The sequence below is a fragment of the Triturus cristatus genome, chromosome 4_2, assembly GCF_964204655.1.
Source record: "Triturus cristatus chromosome 4_2, aTriCri1.1, whole genome shotgun sequence".
NCBI classification, from domain to species: Eukaryota; Metazoa; Chordata; class Amphibia; order Caudata; family Salamandridae; genus Triturus; species Triturus cristatus.
Genome location: NC_140586.1, coordinates 196,721,857 through 196,737,714, shown reverse-complemented (window position 1 = coordinate 196,737,714; position 15,858 = coordinate 196,721,857). Strand labels below are relative to the sequence as shown.

Below are 15,858 nucleotides of genomic sequence, written 5' to 3'. Positions count from 1 at the left end.
CCCATTCGGAGTCACCACAGCGCCACGGGTGTTTACCAAGTGCCTAGCAGTAGTGGCAGCACACCTAAGAAGACAACACATCCATGTCTTCCCATACCTGGACGACTGGCTCATAAAAGCCAGCTCATACAACCAGTGTGTACAACACCCTCACGCCACTATCCAACTACTTCACGACCTGGGCTTCACAGTAAATCACGCCAAGTCCCATCTGCATCCGTCCCACGTACAACAATACCTCGGTGCCCCCATAGACACCTCAAGAGCTCTAGCCTACCCCAGTCCTGCCTGGATAGCAAGCATGCAAGCTCTTTGCGCCAAATTTCAACCACAACACTCTCTTCCAGTGTTCATTGCAACTTATAGGGATGATGGCCTCTTGCATATTCATAGTACCTCATGCAAGACTGCAGATGCGTCCTCTCCAAGGGTGCTTAGCACGCCAATGGAACCAGGTTCAGGGCCAATTATCAGATCTGGTGTTGGTAGACGGTCATGCTCATCGCTCTCTGCAGTGGTGGACCACCAAAAACCTTTCCAAAGGGCAACCGTTCCTAGAGCTGGTTCCTCAGATAGTTGTAACTGCGGACGCATCGCTCTCTGGCTGGGGAGCTCACCTACTACATCACACCATGCAGGGCACGTGGACACCTCAACAAAAGTTACTCCACATCAACCATCTGGAGTTACTGGCCATATTCCTAGCCCTAAAAGCCTTTCTCAAACACGTCTCAGGCAAGGCTGTCTTAGTCCGCACGGACAACATGACAGCCATGTACTACATCCAAAAACAGGGCGCCACACACTCTCTGCAGCTCTCTCAGCTAGCACAGAGCATATGGAGGTGGGCCATACCTCAAAACATTTTTCTCCTAGCCCAACATGTCCCAGGAGTCCAAAACACCATTGCAGATCTGTTGAGCCGTCAAACACAACAGATCCACGAGTGGGAACTTCATCCACAAGTTCTTCAACCATTCTTTCAAATGTGGGAGCAACCACAGATCGACCTCTTCGCCACCCACGAAAACACCAAATGCCCAAGCTTCGCTGCCAGATATCCACACCCATTGTTCAAAGGCAATGCGATATGGATGAACTGGTCAGGCAGATTTGCGTACGCTTTTCCTCCTCTCCCACTCATTCCATTAGTGGTGCACAAACTACAGCAACATTCCCTAACTCTCATCTTAGTTGCTCCGACTTGGGCCAGACAACCATGGTACACCACATTGCTCGAACTCTCCGTAGTTCCGCACCAAAAGTTACACCTCTCTCCATGCCTCTTAACCCCGAACCGTGGAGAGATGAGACACCCGAACCCAGCTCAGCTCAACCTTGCGATCTGTCTCCTGAAATCCTAGAATTTGGTTACCTTAATCTTCCCCCTGACTGTATGAACGTCATTAAAGAAGCTAGACGACCTACCACTAGAGCTTGCTACACAGCCAAGTGGCAGCGTTTTGAGACCTATTGTCACAACAATAACGTCAATCCCTTAGATGTGTCTATCCAACACATCATTTTTTTTAATTTTTTTTTTAAACCACTTTATTGGGATTTTCAAGTGGGTACATCATAGTACACATTACATTGAGCATTTTAGTTATACAGAGAGCTCAGGATACAGTGCAGGCATTGTGCGCCCTCTGTGCCAATCGTGGCGTTGTCTACGAAGCTTATCAAGAATGTCGCAATACAACTAAGGAGGCCACCAGTTTTAGTGTTGAGCATTACATTCCTAGCCTCCGACCTATTGTGCCCAAGGGGAGCGTTGTCCGCTCAACTGACCCATTACCCCACCTCCCACCCGGAACCCACCCTCCATACCCAACTATGCCACAAAGAGAACAATCTTAGTCTGGGGGGGACTCACAGCATATCCCGGGGGGGCGGGGAAGGGCGGGCCAGCGCAGAGGCCAATCCCCCCCAGCCCCCGGTAAGGGAAGGGAAGAGGCCGGTCCACGCAGCCCGAAAGGGGGGAACCAAATGGGCAGGCAAGATCCCCCTCCAATTTGTGGGGGGGGGGGGGGCTATCCAACACATCATAGGCTACTTACTACACCTACAAAGATGCAAAATAGACAGCATCTATCACTCTTCAGAGTACCTGCCATAAAAGCCTTCATGGAAGGCCTTAAGAGAATAATTCCCCCCGAGTGCCACCCTCACCTGTGTGGAACCTAAACATCGTTCTCACCAGACTAATGGGGCCTCCATTTGAACCACTACATAAATGTGAGCTTCAGTTTTTAACATGGAAAACTGCCTTCCTTGTAGCCATTACTTCGCTCAGAAGGGTCCGTGAGATACAAGCACTCACCATTCAAGAACCCTTTCTGCAAATGCATCATAATAAGGTTGTTCTCCGAACTAATCCAAAATTCCTTCCTAAAGTCATTTCTCCCTTTCACCTCAATCTGTGGAACTGCCCGTATTCTTCTCGCAGCCACAAACCATTGCAGAAAGAGCTCTACACAACCTAGATGTTAAAAGAGCTTTACTCTACTACATCGAGAGAACACAACCTTTTTGTAAGACCAAACAACTGTTCGTGTCTTTCTCACCACCACACAAAGGCAACCCCATATCCAAATCTGGGATAGCTAGGTGGATTGTTAAATGCATACAGATTTGCTGCCACAAAGCAAAACAAACGCTATTTGTTCCCCCTAAAGCCCACTCTGCACGCAAGATAGGGGCTTCCATGGCATTTTTAAGGAACATCCCCTTAGATCAGTGGTACTCGTAGTACGGGCCGCCAGCGGCCCGGCAAGCCTTTCTTGGCGGCCCGCGGACCTTGCAGACATCGTACCGGTGTTTTTTGGTTTTTTTAACCGTGTCAGCAAACAGACTCTGCTCTGTGGGGGCCGGGTGATTCAAGCAATAGTCCGAGTGGAGCTGCTGGGGCGCTAAGAGGTGAAATACAACAAAGCCTCGTTATCATGCAAATGGTCTCTTAAAGACCTGTGAAGTACTCGGGTGGGGCTGTGTGTGCGCCCTGGAAGGGAAGCTGCCTCAGCTGCCACACAAGCGGAGGGGAAGGGGGTGCGGGGGGTGGAGAGGTGACAAAGATTGACAAGAGAACAGCAGGGTGTGAGAGTCGGGTAAGGGGACAGAGGGTGACAGAGGGTTGTAGGGAGAGACAGAGACAGAAACAGACAGACAGATGGTAATGGAGACTAACAGAGACAGGGACAGACACGGACAGATAGGCAGAGACAGGGACAGACAGATAGAGGCCGAGACAGACGGAGAGGGAGACGGAGAGAGAAGGCGACAGAGAGAGAGGGAGACGGAGAGAGGAGGGAGGGAGATGGAGAGAGGAGGGAGATGGAGAGAGAGAGGGAAGGAGGGAGAGAGAGGGAGGGAGGGAGAGAGAGAGGGAGGGAGACGGGGAGAGAGAGAGGGAGGGAGACGGGGAGAGAGGGAGGGAGACGGAGAGAGACGGAGAGAGAGAGGGAGGGAGACGGAGAGAGAGAGAGAGAGAGGGAGGGAGACGGAGAGAGGGAGGGAGACAGAGAGAGGGAGACGGGGGGAGAGAGGGAGACGGGGAGAGGGAGGGAGACGGGGAGAGGGAGGGAGACGGGGAGAGGGAGGGAGACGGGGAGAGGGAGGGAGACGGGGAGAGGGAGGGAGACGGGGAGAGGGGGGGAGAGGGAGGGAGACGGGGAGAGGGAGGGAGACGGGGAGAGGGAGGGAGACGGGGAGAGGGAGGGAGACGGGGAGAGGGAGGGAGACGGGGAGAGGGAGGGAGACGGGGAGAGGGAGGGAGACGGGGAGAGGGAGGGAGACGGGGAGAGGGAGGGAGACTGGGAGAGGGAGGGAGATGGGGAGGGAGACTGGGAGAGGGGGAGGGAGACTGGGAGAGGGGGAGGGAGACGGGGAGAGGGGGAGGGAGACGGGGAGAGGGGGAGGGAGACGGAGAGGGGGAGGGAGACGGGGAGAGGTAGAGGGAGAGGGAGACGGGGAGAGGTAGAGGGAGAGGGAGACGGGGAGAGGTAGAGGGAGAGGGAGACGGGGAGAGGTAGAGGGAGAGGGAGACGGGGAGAGGGAGGGAGACGGGGAGAGGGAGGGAGACGGGGAGAGGGAGGGAGACGGGGAGAGGGAGGGAGACGGGGAGAGGGAGGGAGACGGGGAGAGGGAGGGAGACGGGGAGGGAGACGGGGAGAGGGAGGGAGACGGGGAGAGGGAGGGAGACAGGGGAGAGGGAGGGAGACGGGGAGAGAGAGGGAGACGGGGAGAGGGAGACTGGGAGAGAGGGAGGGAGACGGGGAGAGAGAGGGAGACGGGGAGAGGGAGACGGGGAGAGGGAGACGGGGAGAGGGAGACGGGGAGAGGGAGACGGGGAGAGGGAGACGGGGAGAGGGAGACGGGGAGAGGGAGACGGGGAGAGGGAGACGGGGAGAGGGAGACGGGGAGAGGGAGACGGGGAGAGGGAGACGGGGAGAGGGAGACGGGGAGAGGGAGACGGGGAGGGGGAGACGGGGAGGGGGAGACGGAGGGAGGGAGACGGAGGGAGGGAGACGGAGGGAGGGAGACGGAGGGAGGGAGACGGGGAGAGAGGGAGGGAGACGGGGAGAGAGGGAGGGAGGGAGACGGGGGAGAGGGGGGGAGACGGGGGAGAGGGGGGGAGACGGGGGAGAGGGGGGGAGACGGGGGAGAGGGGGGGAGACGGGGGAGAGGGGGGGAGACGGGGAGAGGGAGGGAGACGGGGAGAGGGAGGGAGACGGGGAGAGGGAGGAGGGAGGGAGGGAGACGGAGGAGGGGGGGATGGAGGGAGACGGAGGAGGGGGGAGGGAGGGAGACGGAGGAGGGGGGAGGGAGGGAGACGGGGAGAGAGAGGGAGGGAGGGAGACGGGGAGGGAGGGAGAGGGAGGGAGGGAGACGGAGGGAGGGAGACGGAGGTAGGGAGACGGGGGGAGAGAGGGAGGGAGACGGGGAGAGAGGGAGGGAGACGGGGAGAGAGGGAGGGAGACGGGGAGAGAGGGAGGGAGACGGGGAGAGGGAGAGAGGGAGGGAGGGAGACGGGGAGAGGGAGAGAGGGAGGGAGGGAGACGGGGAGAGGGAGAGAGGGAGGGAGGGAGACGGGGAGAGGGAGAGAGGGAGGGAGGGAGACGGGGAGAGGGAGAGAGGGAGGGAGACGGAGAGAGGGAGGAAGACGGGGAGAGGGAGAGAGGGAGGGAGACGGAGGGAGGGAGACGGGGAGAGAGAGGGAGGGAGGGAGACGGAGGGAGGGAGACGGGGAGAGAGAGGGAGGGAGGGAGGGAGACGGAGGGAGGGAGACGGGGAGAGAGAGGGAGGGAGGGAGGGAGACGGAGGGAGGGAGACTGGGAGAGAGAGGGAGGGAGGGAGGGAGACGGAGGGAGGAAGACTGGGAGAGAGAGGGAGGGAGGGAGACGGAGGGAGGGAGACTGGGAGAGAGAGGGAGGGAGACGGAGGGAGGGAGACTGGGGGAGAGGGAGGGAGACGGGGGAGAGGGAGGGAGACGGGGGAGAGGGGGGGAGACGGGGGAGAGGGGGGGAGACGGGGAGAGGGGGGGAGACGGGGAGAGGGGGGGAGACGGGGAGAGGGAGGGAGACGGGGAGAGGGAGGGAGACGGGGAGAGGGAGGGAGACGGGGCGAGGGAGGAGGGAGGGAGGGAGACGGAGGAGGGGGGGAGGGAGGGAGGGAGGGAGACGGAGGAGGGGGGGAGGGAGGGAGGGAGACGGAGGAGGGGGGGAGGGAGGGAGACGGAGGAGGGGGGAGGGAGGGAGACGGGGGAGGGAGAGAGGGAGGGAGACGGGGAGAGAGGGAGGGAGGGAGACGGGGAGGGAGAGGGAGGGAGACGGGGAGAGAGGGAGGGAGGGAGACGGGGAGGGAGGGAGAGGGAGGGAGGGAGACGGAGGGAGGGAGACGGAGAGAGAGAGGGAGGGAGGGAGGGAGACGGAGGGAGGGAGGGAGAGGGAGGGAGGGAGACGGAGGGAGGGAGAGAGAGGGAGGGAGACGGAGGGAGGGAGACTGGGAGAGAGAGGGAGGGAGGGAGGGAGACGGAGGGAGGGAGACTGGGAGAGGGAGGGAGGGAGACGGAGGGAGGGAGACTGGGAGAGAGAGGGAGGGAGACTGGGAGAGAGAGGGAGGGAGGGAGACGGAGGGAGGGAGACTGGGAGAGAGAGGGAGGGAGGGAGACGGAGGGAGGGAGACAGAGGGAGGGAGGGAGACGGAGGGAGGGAGACGGGGAGAGGGAGGGAGACGGGGAGAGGGAGGGAGACGGGGGAGAGGGAGGGAGACGGGGGAGAGGGAGGGAGACGGGGGAGAGGGAGGGAGACGGGGGGGAGACGGGGGGGAGACGGGGGAGAGGGGGGGAGACGGGGGAGAGGGGGGGAGACGGGGAGAGGGAGGGAGACGGGGAGAGGGAGGGAGACGGGGAGAGTGAGGAGGGAGGGAGGGAGGAGGGGGGGAGGGAGGGAGACGGAGGAGGGGGGAGGGAGGGAGACGGGGGAGGGAGAGAGGGAGGGAGACGGAGAGAGAGAGGGAGGGAGGGAGGGAGACGGGGAGGGAGGGAGAGGGAGGGAGGGAGACGGGGAGGGGAGGGAGGGAGAGGGAGGGAGGGAGGGAGAGGGAGGGAGGGAGACGGAGGGAGGGAGAGGGAGGGAGGGAGACGGAGGGAGGGAGACGGAGGGAGGGAGAGGGAGGGAGGGAGAGGGAGGGAGGGAGACTGGGAGAGGGAGGGAGGGAGGGAGACGGAGGGAGGGAGGGAGACGGAGGGAGGGAGGGAGACGGAGGGAGGGAGACGGGGAGAGGGAGGGAGACGGGGGAGAGGGAGGGAGACGGGGAGAGGGAGGGAGACGGGGGAGAGGGAGGGAGACGGGGGAGAGGGAGGGAGACGGGGGAGAGGGAGGGAGACGGGGGAGAGGGAGGGAGACGGGGGAGAGGGGGGGAGACGGGGAGAGGGAGGGAGACGGGGAGAGGGAGGAGGGAGGGAGGGAGACGGAGGAGGGGGGAGGGAGGGAGACGGAGGAGGGGGGGATGGAGGGAGACGGAGGAGGGGGGGATGGAGGGAGATGGAGGAGGGGGGAGGGAGGGAGACGGAGGAGGGGGGAGGGAGGGAGACGGGAGAGGGAGACAGAGACCGAGGGAGGGAGACGGAGGAGGGAGGGAGACGGAGGAGAGAGAGAGGGAGGGAGACGGAGGAGGGAGGGAGACGGAGGAGAGAGAGAGGGAGGGAGACGTAGGAGGGAGGGAGACGGAGGAGAGAGAGAGGGAGGGAGACGGAGGAGGGAGGGAGGGAGAGAGGGAGGGAGACGGAGGAGGGAGGGAGGGAGGGAGGGGGAGGGGGACGTGGGAGGGAGGGGGACGTGGGAGGGAGGGAGGGAGGGGGAGGGAGGGGGACGTGGGAGGGAGAGAGAGAGAGAGAGAGAGATGTGTATGCCGGGTCCGGTGGCTCAGTGGACGAAGGCGTCCGCTGCAGGGACCTGTGTTCCACCTCATGGTCACAGTTGTTTTTTGTTGCTCTAGCCCCGCCCCCTCCCCCAATGACCCCGGCCCCAAGGTGCGGCCCTCAGCCACAAACCACACTGTAAATTTGGCCCCCAAGAGAAAGTTTGTGAGTACCCCTGCCTTAGATGATATCTGCAGAGCAGCTACATGGTGTACACCGCACACTTTCACTAAACACTATTGTGTAGATGTGCAAACTAAGCAACAAGCTAGTGTGGGCCAGGCTGTCCCCAAAACATTGTTTCAAACAACTGCAACAGATACTGGTGGTCGCCGCTAGGAGCGAGTACTGCTATATAATCTATGCACAGTGTGTAATCTGCAGCTCATATGCCTCGAACGGAATATGCTATTTACCAGTAGGGATCTGTTCTTGGCATATAGAGCTGCAGATATACACACGCCTCCCCGGCTACCTTTATCTGTTCCAGTTTTATCTTATTTAGATACAGCACACATGGACATCTTTCCTGTTTCTTACAAAGCTCCATCATTTCCACGCTGGTGAAAAACAATCTGAGGATGGAGCCGAAGCCCATGCGCAATATGATCCAAAGGAGGAGTCACATACCTTGTGACTTCCAAAGACTTTCCAAGAGAAAAACTGCAAACGTCCGGGCCCAACACCAGATTGTGATTTATGCACAGTGTGTAGGTCTGCAGCTCTACATGCCAAGAACAGATGCATACTGGTAAGTAGCATATTCCTACTTGCCTGTAACTTTGGTTCTCCTGTATTGGAAACTTTCATAGATTCCCATGCGACCCACCCACCTCTCCTGGGAAAGCTCAGCCTCTTACATATTTAGTGGTTTGGTTACACAACAGCTACGAAAAATCTGAGGTTCTGAGCTTCTCTCAGAAGGGTTCCAAGGGGTCCGTCTAATCTGATTGGTTGGTCTTTTTTTTGGGTCTCTTTTACAAAAAGAGGTGGATAGGATGCAAAACAAGAATGGGCCTAAGCCTGAGTTCTGTTTTAGTGATGGTTTCTGTTGCTTTTTTATGTATACCGGGGGACTCCCATTCTGACTATGGAGAATGATACAAGCATGGGAATCTATGAAAGTTTCCTATACTGGAGAACCAAAGTTACAGGTAAGTAACTTGTTTTCTTAGCCGGGATTGTTGGAAGGTGATGGGAGTCCATAGTGTGAATATTGTCCCTAGTAAAACTGTGTGCATATTGTGGCTGCCTGGGGTGGATAATTGTGTTGGACTTCCTGGATGCAAGATTCCTGGTAAGTTTCAGGGCTATTGAGATTTCTTTTTTAAGGATAGGCTGAAAGCCTTTTAAAGTTGAAAACTGTTTTTTTTCTTGTGGTTTTCATTCCAAGAGTGCACAAATAAGGACATCGCTTAAAGAAGTTGTTTTTGATAAATTTTATTAAATTGTCATCATTCCTGCCAAAGGCCCTAAATCCGTTTATACATTGACAGTATGGTCAATTTGCTGAACTAACAAAAGAATACTGTATGGGTAGCCTGGTCAAATGAATATTATAACGAGAAATACAGAAACGTAATAATTCTTTCTAAACGTAGCTGGAGACGTGGTGTGTACAGAGGAGTTGCTTGGCAGAGTGACTTGGTCAGTTAACTCTTGTGTGGATCTTCACAATATCCCTTGATTTCTCTGAGCAATATTTCACATTTTTGCCAATCACACCTTGTAGATAGTAAAATGGAATGGAGCTTGGAATAACAGTAGCAGTAAATTAAGAACTTGAGCCCCCATAAATACTGATCAACAAAAAATTATGCAAGTGCTAGATGTTTGGATATCTTGACCTGTCATTAAGTTGCAATGCTACTTATTAATCACCATTGCACGTTCATGTGTTTTCTTTGGTGTCATGATTACGTGTTGTTGGTTTTGTCTTTTTCTTTTGTTCAAGTAGACATGGACACATGTTTTCTTTAAAGTGCAATGAAAAGTATGGCACTTGGTCGAAAGTACATACTATGCATAATTTAGCTTCTGATTTTTATATTTATTTTTATTGGTGGGGGTGGTAACGCTCTTCAGTGATGGAACATCTTGCCCCTGCTAGTGCAGTCTGTTTAGCAATAAGACCCTACTTTCTAACTTGATATTGTTAAAAGCCAAAATGTTAATTCATCATGGGATTGTCATTCTAGGACATCTGAGGGCATCATAAACAAAGTTGCCCAACTATTAACAAACTCTTACCTTAACAAAAAGCCATACCTGTTCGTTTTTCCATTATCCAACATATTCTACAGAGAGAGTTTTACATAGAGTTGGATGTTAGGAGGGCAATTATGTACTACATGCAAGAGAACGACTGGTCAAATCAACACAGGTATTGCTCCACAACCTAAAGATTCAGCTTTAACTAAGGAAACTGAAGCAAGATGAATTGTGTATCTTATTCATTTGTAGTAGCTAAAGAACACCACATCAGTTAATGTTTCCTTAAGTCCCATTTGTGTAGCTTCTTCATGGTCTTGTCGTTTGTACCCGTATAAAACATTTAGTAGTTTTTTAGCCACATAGGGAAACGAGTAGTTCAGACAGTATTAAAATGTTTGCCAATACTCCTACAAATAACTATTGTACCCCTATATAATCAGTGAACCTATAATAGGCTTCTACTGCAAACTAAACTAGTTACTTATGTGTAACATTTTTACAGCTTGTAATTATTCTAGAATCACACTTGACGTTCTCTTCCCCCATAGAAGGGGAGGAGTTAGTGCCCACTTTAAGAAAAGAAGGAAATAATAATCCTCATATAGTCTTTATTCGAATTTAAAAAAATTCATACAAGACACAAACATATACAAAAACACATAATTATTACTGGACACATTCACTATAAAATATATAAAATCTTCCATTAAATACCTAAAATTTCAGTTTAAAAAGAGATTAAACAAGTCAGCAAACTGATGAAATACTGATAGAATAAGACTACGTTTGGAATTAAAAAAAAAATTGACCAATGTCCCTGAAGGGTGAAGCCCTACAGGAGAACTCCCGCAGTTTCCCTGAGAGCCCTGTGCCTTAAGACCCATGCCCAGCCCAGATATTTAGCTAGGGCAATTGAATGGGCTGGAAAAGTGCTTGTGCTTAGGATTCTCAAAGCAACAGCGGAACTCCTTGTGGCCAGTGTTTTGCACAATGGAGACAGCAATGTTCGTCTGGGGTTGGCATATGTTGGACAAACAAACAGGAAATGGGCAATTGATTCCTCTTGAGCACCACAAACGGGACAAGGTCCTACACTTGCACCAAACCACCCGTTAGTTAGGGCCCTGAGTGGGAGAGAACCTGCTCTAAATTGGAAATATAGTTTCCTATCTCTGGGTTGGGTGATCAAATCCCAGTAGGGTTCGAAAACTGGAGTTACCTTTGCCTCTAAAAATCGGCTAGTCATCGTGGGGGAAATGGAATCACTCCAGACCCGATGGATAACCTGCTCCCAGTAAAGCATTTTCAAAAGCCTCTTTGTGGGAAACCCGGCAGCAACTGTGTCACTCCATAGCCCCTCCAGACCCAGGTCTTTCAGAGTTTCCCGGAGGTTCCTAAGCCACCCAATCTTGTGAAACGTGTCTGCCTGCATTACATCCATGAGGCCCATTGCATAAGGCTGAAGCTCCGGGGTGGTCCAGAGTCTCCACCAATAAAGGACCGGGCGGAGTTTGGCTAAATCCTTGATGGCCTTCCTACCTAGATCGTAACTCAGTGGTACCATAGGCGTACTCTGCGGGAGACCAACTATGCTGCGATAGAATTTATTTTCAGCGACTGTTAAAGATGACAATGCGTCGAAACCCCAGAGCGCTGCCCCGTACAACACTGAGCTTAGGGCCTTTGCCTCATATACTTGGAGCACGGGTTTGACAGGCTTAGAGTAGGATTTTTTGTGCTCTCTAATCAAGGTTCCTGTTATCTGCGTGAATTTCAGTGTAGACATTTCCAAATGTCTATTCCACTTGTTATCTTGTGTCACGTGCATGCCCAGATAGACAAAATTTTTAACCTCCTCAAGTATTTGCCCATTCATTATGAGTTTTCCTGCTCTATAACTTGGGTGCGGGTTGAAGGCCATGAGTTTGGTCTTGGTTACGTTCACTTCTAGGCCATGATTATTGCAAAAATCTTCAAAAACTGTCAGGGCCCTTTGCATGCCGCTCGGAGTTTTAGATACTATAAGAGTATTGTCAGTATTGGAGTAGTCACTCCGGCCAACTTAGGAGCGTCGGTAGTGACTCTGAGCATATAATCTACTACTCCATTGATGTACAGGGAGAAGAGCGTGGGTGCCATGGCACAGCCTTGTCTCACACCTCGCTCAACCGGAAACTCGGGGGTTATATCCCCCGGGCCTCCCCACTGAATTTTTGCAAAATTAGGCTCATGGAGCCGCCTGATTAATGTCAAGAGTTCCAAGGAAAGCCCAAGCTTTTCAAGGACCCTCCAGAGTTGCTCACGAGGAACAAGGTCAAAGGCAGCTCATAAGTCGACAAACGCGACGTAGAGACTGCCTTTGCCTAACGTGACTACCTTCCAGTGCAATTGTACAAAGCGGAAAACCTGGTCCACAGTGCTGGTAAATTTACGAAAACCAGCTTGGAAACTGGAAAGTATCCTGTTGTCTTCAATCCAGGCCAAAAGCACATTCAATACCATCCTCCCAATGACCTTTTGAATTGTGTCTATTAGGCTGATGGGCCTGTAGTTTCCTGGGAGGGTTTTATCCCCCTTTTTAAAGATAGGGATTATAATAGCACCCCCCCCAAGATTTGGGCACTGGGGCGCCTTCGGCCACCGCGTTGGCCACTAAGGCAATATACTTGCTCCAGCAAGGTTTGTTATTAAGGAAGAGATCAGATGGGACCCCATCCAAACCCGGTGCCCGCCCAGCAGCTACACAGGCCAAGGCAGCTAGAACGTCCTTGGTGCTAAAAGGACCATGCAAGTAAAAGACATGTGATATTGGCCCCGGACATTTGTATAGGGAATTGCATGCATATTGGGGTTTGAAATACCCTATCCACTCTTCTTGGGAAACGTGATTGGATGGATTTTCAGGGGATCCGCCTCTATTCCACTTAATCACATTCCAAAACATTCTAGTGTCCCTGGCATGGCAAGCCTCCTTCAGGTCTTGCCAGTACAATTCATCCCATCATTTTTTCGCTTGGGCAAGGCACTTCTTGTAGGAGTGTCTGGCTAGTTGTATACTTATTTTGCTCCTACTAGAGAGGGCTTTTGTTAAGTTACCTCTGGCTCGTCTACACTCCCCATCATACCACCTCAATCGCTTAAAGAGAGGCTTGTTGCCTTTGCTTATTGGCTTAAGAAAAAAGCCACGTAACCCCTCAAAGAAGGACTCGTGTAATCTAGTTGCTTGGTCATCCTCCAATCTCGCAGTAGTTTGGGAGTTTGGGAGAGCTCTATTTCAATGCTAGCAATAGCCGTGGCATTGGTCTTTACCTGTGTCCACTTTAGTCTCCGCATGTCATTTGTAGGGACACAACCGGGGATAGCCAGTTTTGGATCCTCAATAATCAAAATAATCAAATGGTGGTTATATATTAGAGCACTGTGGACTTATTGTCATATTGACTGTGTCTATGGTCGACACTCAGTTAAAACTTAATGCAGGAATAAATTTGCAGACCCAACCACTGAATGGTGTAAGAATACCCAGCCTGTGAATCTAGCAGAGTTTCAGGCCAAAAAATTGTTGCAAATATGTAACTTGTTTAATATTTTCAAACATTTCACTGACAGCACGGTCATGAGTTATGCGAGCATGGCAATCTGTACATTTTGGTGTATATGTGACTATTCATTTCCATAATCATTTAAAGTAGCCATCACTCAGGTCATCCATAAGGGATTGTTATTTAAGAATAAGCAGTTTTGAGTAATGTCTTTTTTAAGCCTCATTGAAGAACTCAAGTGGGTAAAATTGATATAGTAGTTTTATGTGATGATATTGTACGGCTTCAACTATCTTATTTTTACCTGCAAGACATTTTTCATTCAGTTGCTGAAATTGTATGGTGTGTGGAGCTTTGAAAAATATTCTGTGGCCACCTGTGTAGATCTGAGGGTGGTATTTCAGCTGGTACTGTCTGTAAGAAACCGGCTTTATATATACTGCACCAAAGTGAGGTACAGTGTGTATATAGTCCAAGGATCTCCAGAGGTTTGGCAGAGGTTAAAGTTAGTTAGAACCTTACTCTCTAAAGTGGTAGCTTGGTCGAGCAGTGTTAAGCATTTGATGTACCCACTCAATCAGCAAATGAATTCACACACTCAAGAACTGAACTCTAGGCCAATTGTTTTTGTATAAAAAATATACTGTTGTTTTATTTCTAGAGCCAACCAAGCCTGGTACAGGTAAGCATATAAATACTTTGCAATAGTAAATTACTTGTATGAACACAGTTGAAAATTGCAGTATAACTTGTACTAATATTTGTTACACTTTAAGTAAGCAGTTTGCAACACTTAGCAGGTATAGTACATTCAAATGAATGTGCGTTTTAAGAAAAATGCAATTAGTTACTTTTCAGATTACTTTTGCTAACACAGGGCTGGATCCTAGATTCAGCACTGGGACATTTCCTGTAAACAGGTCAGTAAATTCGTTTTAGTTCATTTTTAGGTCTCGCCTGGCGTTGGAGCGCACATGCGCTCCTCTCCTGCGAGAGCTATAGTAAAGGGTAAACAACGATCTGAAAGAAACACGTTAGTTAGATTCCTCACCTTAGAATATCCCCAGGCGTCAGACTGGATCCGGAAGATTTTTCGTCAGCAATACCCCTTGCGCGTCGCTAGGCGTCGTCTGCGGCTCCGCGTCCGTCGTCGGCGTCGTGCGCCGGGATGACGTCGTCGGAGTACTTAGACGCCGCCCTCGCGCGCTGACGTCAGTTCTTCTTTTTTCCGCGCCAGTAAGCGCAGATCCGGGAGAGCTACCCCTTTTAGTCTTTTTTGACTAACTCTTTTTGATCATTTTTGATCCCTGTCTGTCGACATCTGGTGCCGGTAGGATGCCTGGGTTCAAGGCTTGTGAAGACTGTCATCGACTGATGTCGGTGACCGATCACCACCGCCGGTGCCTCTATTGCTTAGGCCTCGACCACGACGCGGAGTCGTGCAACGACTGCCAGGCCCTGACTTCGAAGGCTAGGCGGGAGCGGTCCCGCAAGCTTCTCGAGCTTCGCCACTCGGCTCCGCGTCGTGCGCGATCCCGGTCCAGGAGGAGGTCCAAGGATCGCTCGCGGAGCCCTAGCCGACGCCACCATCGATCGTCGGGCTCCAAGTCGTCGGGTAAGTCCAAGCACTCAAAGAAGTCCAAGAGGCGACATCGCTCTTCGGACTCCCCTCGCCGGTCGCGCGACTCGGCCGAGGGTCCAAGTGGTTCAACCCCCGCGGCTCCGGCGGAGCCGCAGGTGCCGCGTCCGCCCCCATACCTTCCGGTCCCTGGGGCTGACGCGGCGCCGGCGGAGATCAGCGCCTTCCTCTCGGCCATGAGGAGCCTGGCCCCGCCGTCGACGCCCGCTGGCGCGCCTTCGGGCCCCGCGGGCTCGACTGGGCGACCTCGCGTGCCGGCGGCTCCGGCCCCGGCGCCGTCGACGACTCCGGTCTCGACGCCGCGGGGCCCATGCCTGGGCCCCAGTCGACGCCGGTTGACCTTGTCACTCCTCCACCGGCGCCGACGCCTGAACCACCGACGCCGTCACCGGCGCCGCCGACGCCTGTGACGCCGACGCCCCAGTTTAGCCCTCATCCGGACCCGACGCCGGCACGGCGTCCGCCGACGCCGCATCCGACGCCGCTAGAGACCTACCATCTCTACAGTCCGGTTCCGATCATTCCTCCTGTTTATCAGGAATCGGAAGAAGGGGGCGACTGGGAGGGGTTCGAGGACCCTCTGGCTGTTCAGTCACAGCTTTCTCAGGACTGGGCAGATGAACTGGGGGAGGCCAGCGGGCTGGACACCTCGCCAGACGCTGGATTCACTTCTCCTCCGACCGTGGCTTCGGAGGAGGGTGCAGCATTTTCTGTGGTGCTGCGCAAGGCGGCTGAGGCCCTTGGGCTCGAGTTGCCTGCCGTGGCTGTGAGGACCAACATCCTCACTGAGGTGCTTCAAACCTCAGCAAGCTCCACTGAGCCTCTGCTGCCGTTTAACGAGGCCCTCACTGACGTTCTGCAGGGCACCTGGTCCAAGCCCTCCACAGTTCCTCCTGTGGATAGGAACGTTGCCAGGCGCCACCGCCCTGCTCCGGGCGACCCCAGCTTCCTGTCCCAACACCCCACCCCCGAGAGTCTGGTTATCCAGGCCTCTACTTCCCAATCCTCCTTCCCGACCGCTCCGCCGGACCGGGATTCCAAGA

General features: G+C 53.7%; 1 protein-coding gene across 3 annotated transcripts in view; it reads left to right on the top strand.

The window, feature by feature from the left end:
• The window catches only part of LUC7L2 (LUC7 like 2, pre-mRNA splicing factor), a 514,412-nt gene that overhangs the window by 279,071 nt on the left and 219,483 nt on the right, over positions 1-15,858 (top strand). The window contains exon 8 of one of the 3 annotated variants that reach the window (XM_085601172.1): positions 13,838-13,858. The exons of the other annotated variants lie outside the window; for them this stretch is intronic. Within the exon in view, the coding sequence (XP_085457298.1) occupies positions 13,838-13,858 (21 nt within the window). The remainder of the gene's footprint in view (positions 1-13,837; positions 13,859-15,858) is intronic. 3 annotated transcript variants of the gene reach the window in all.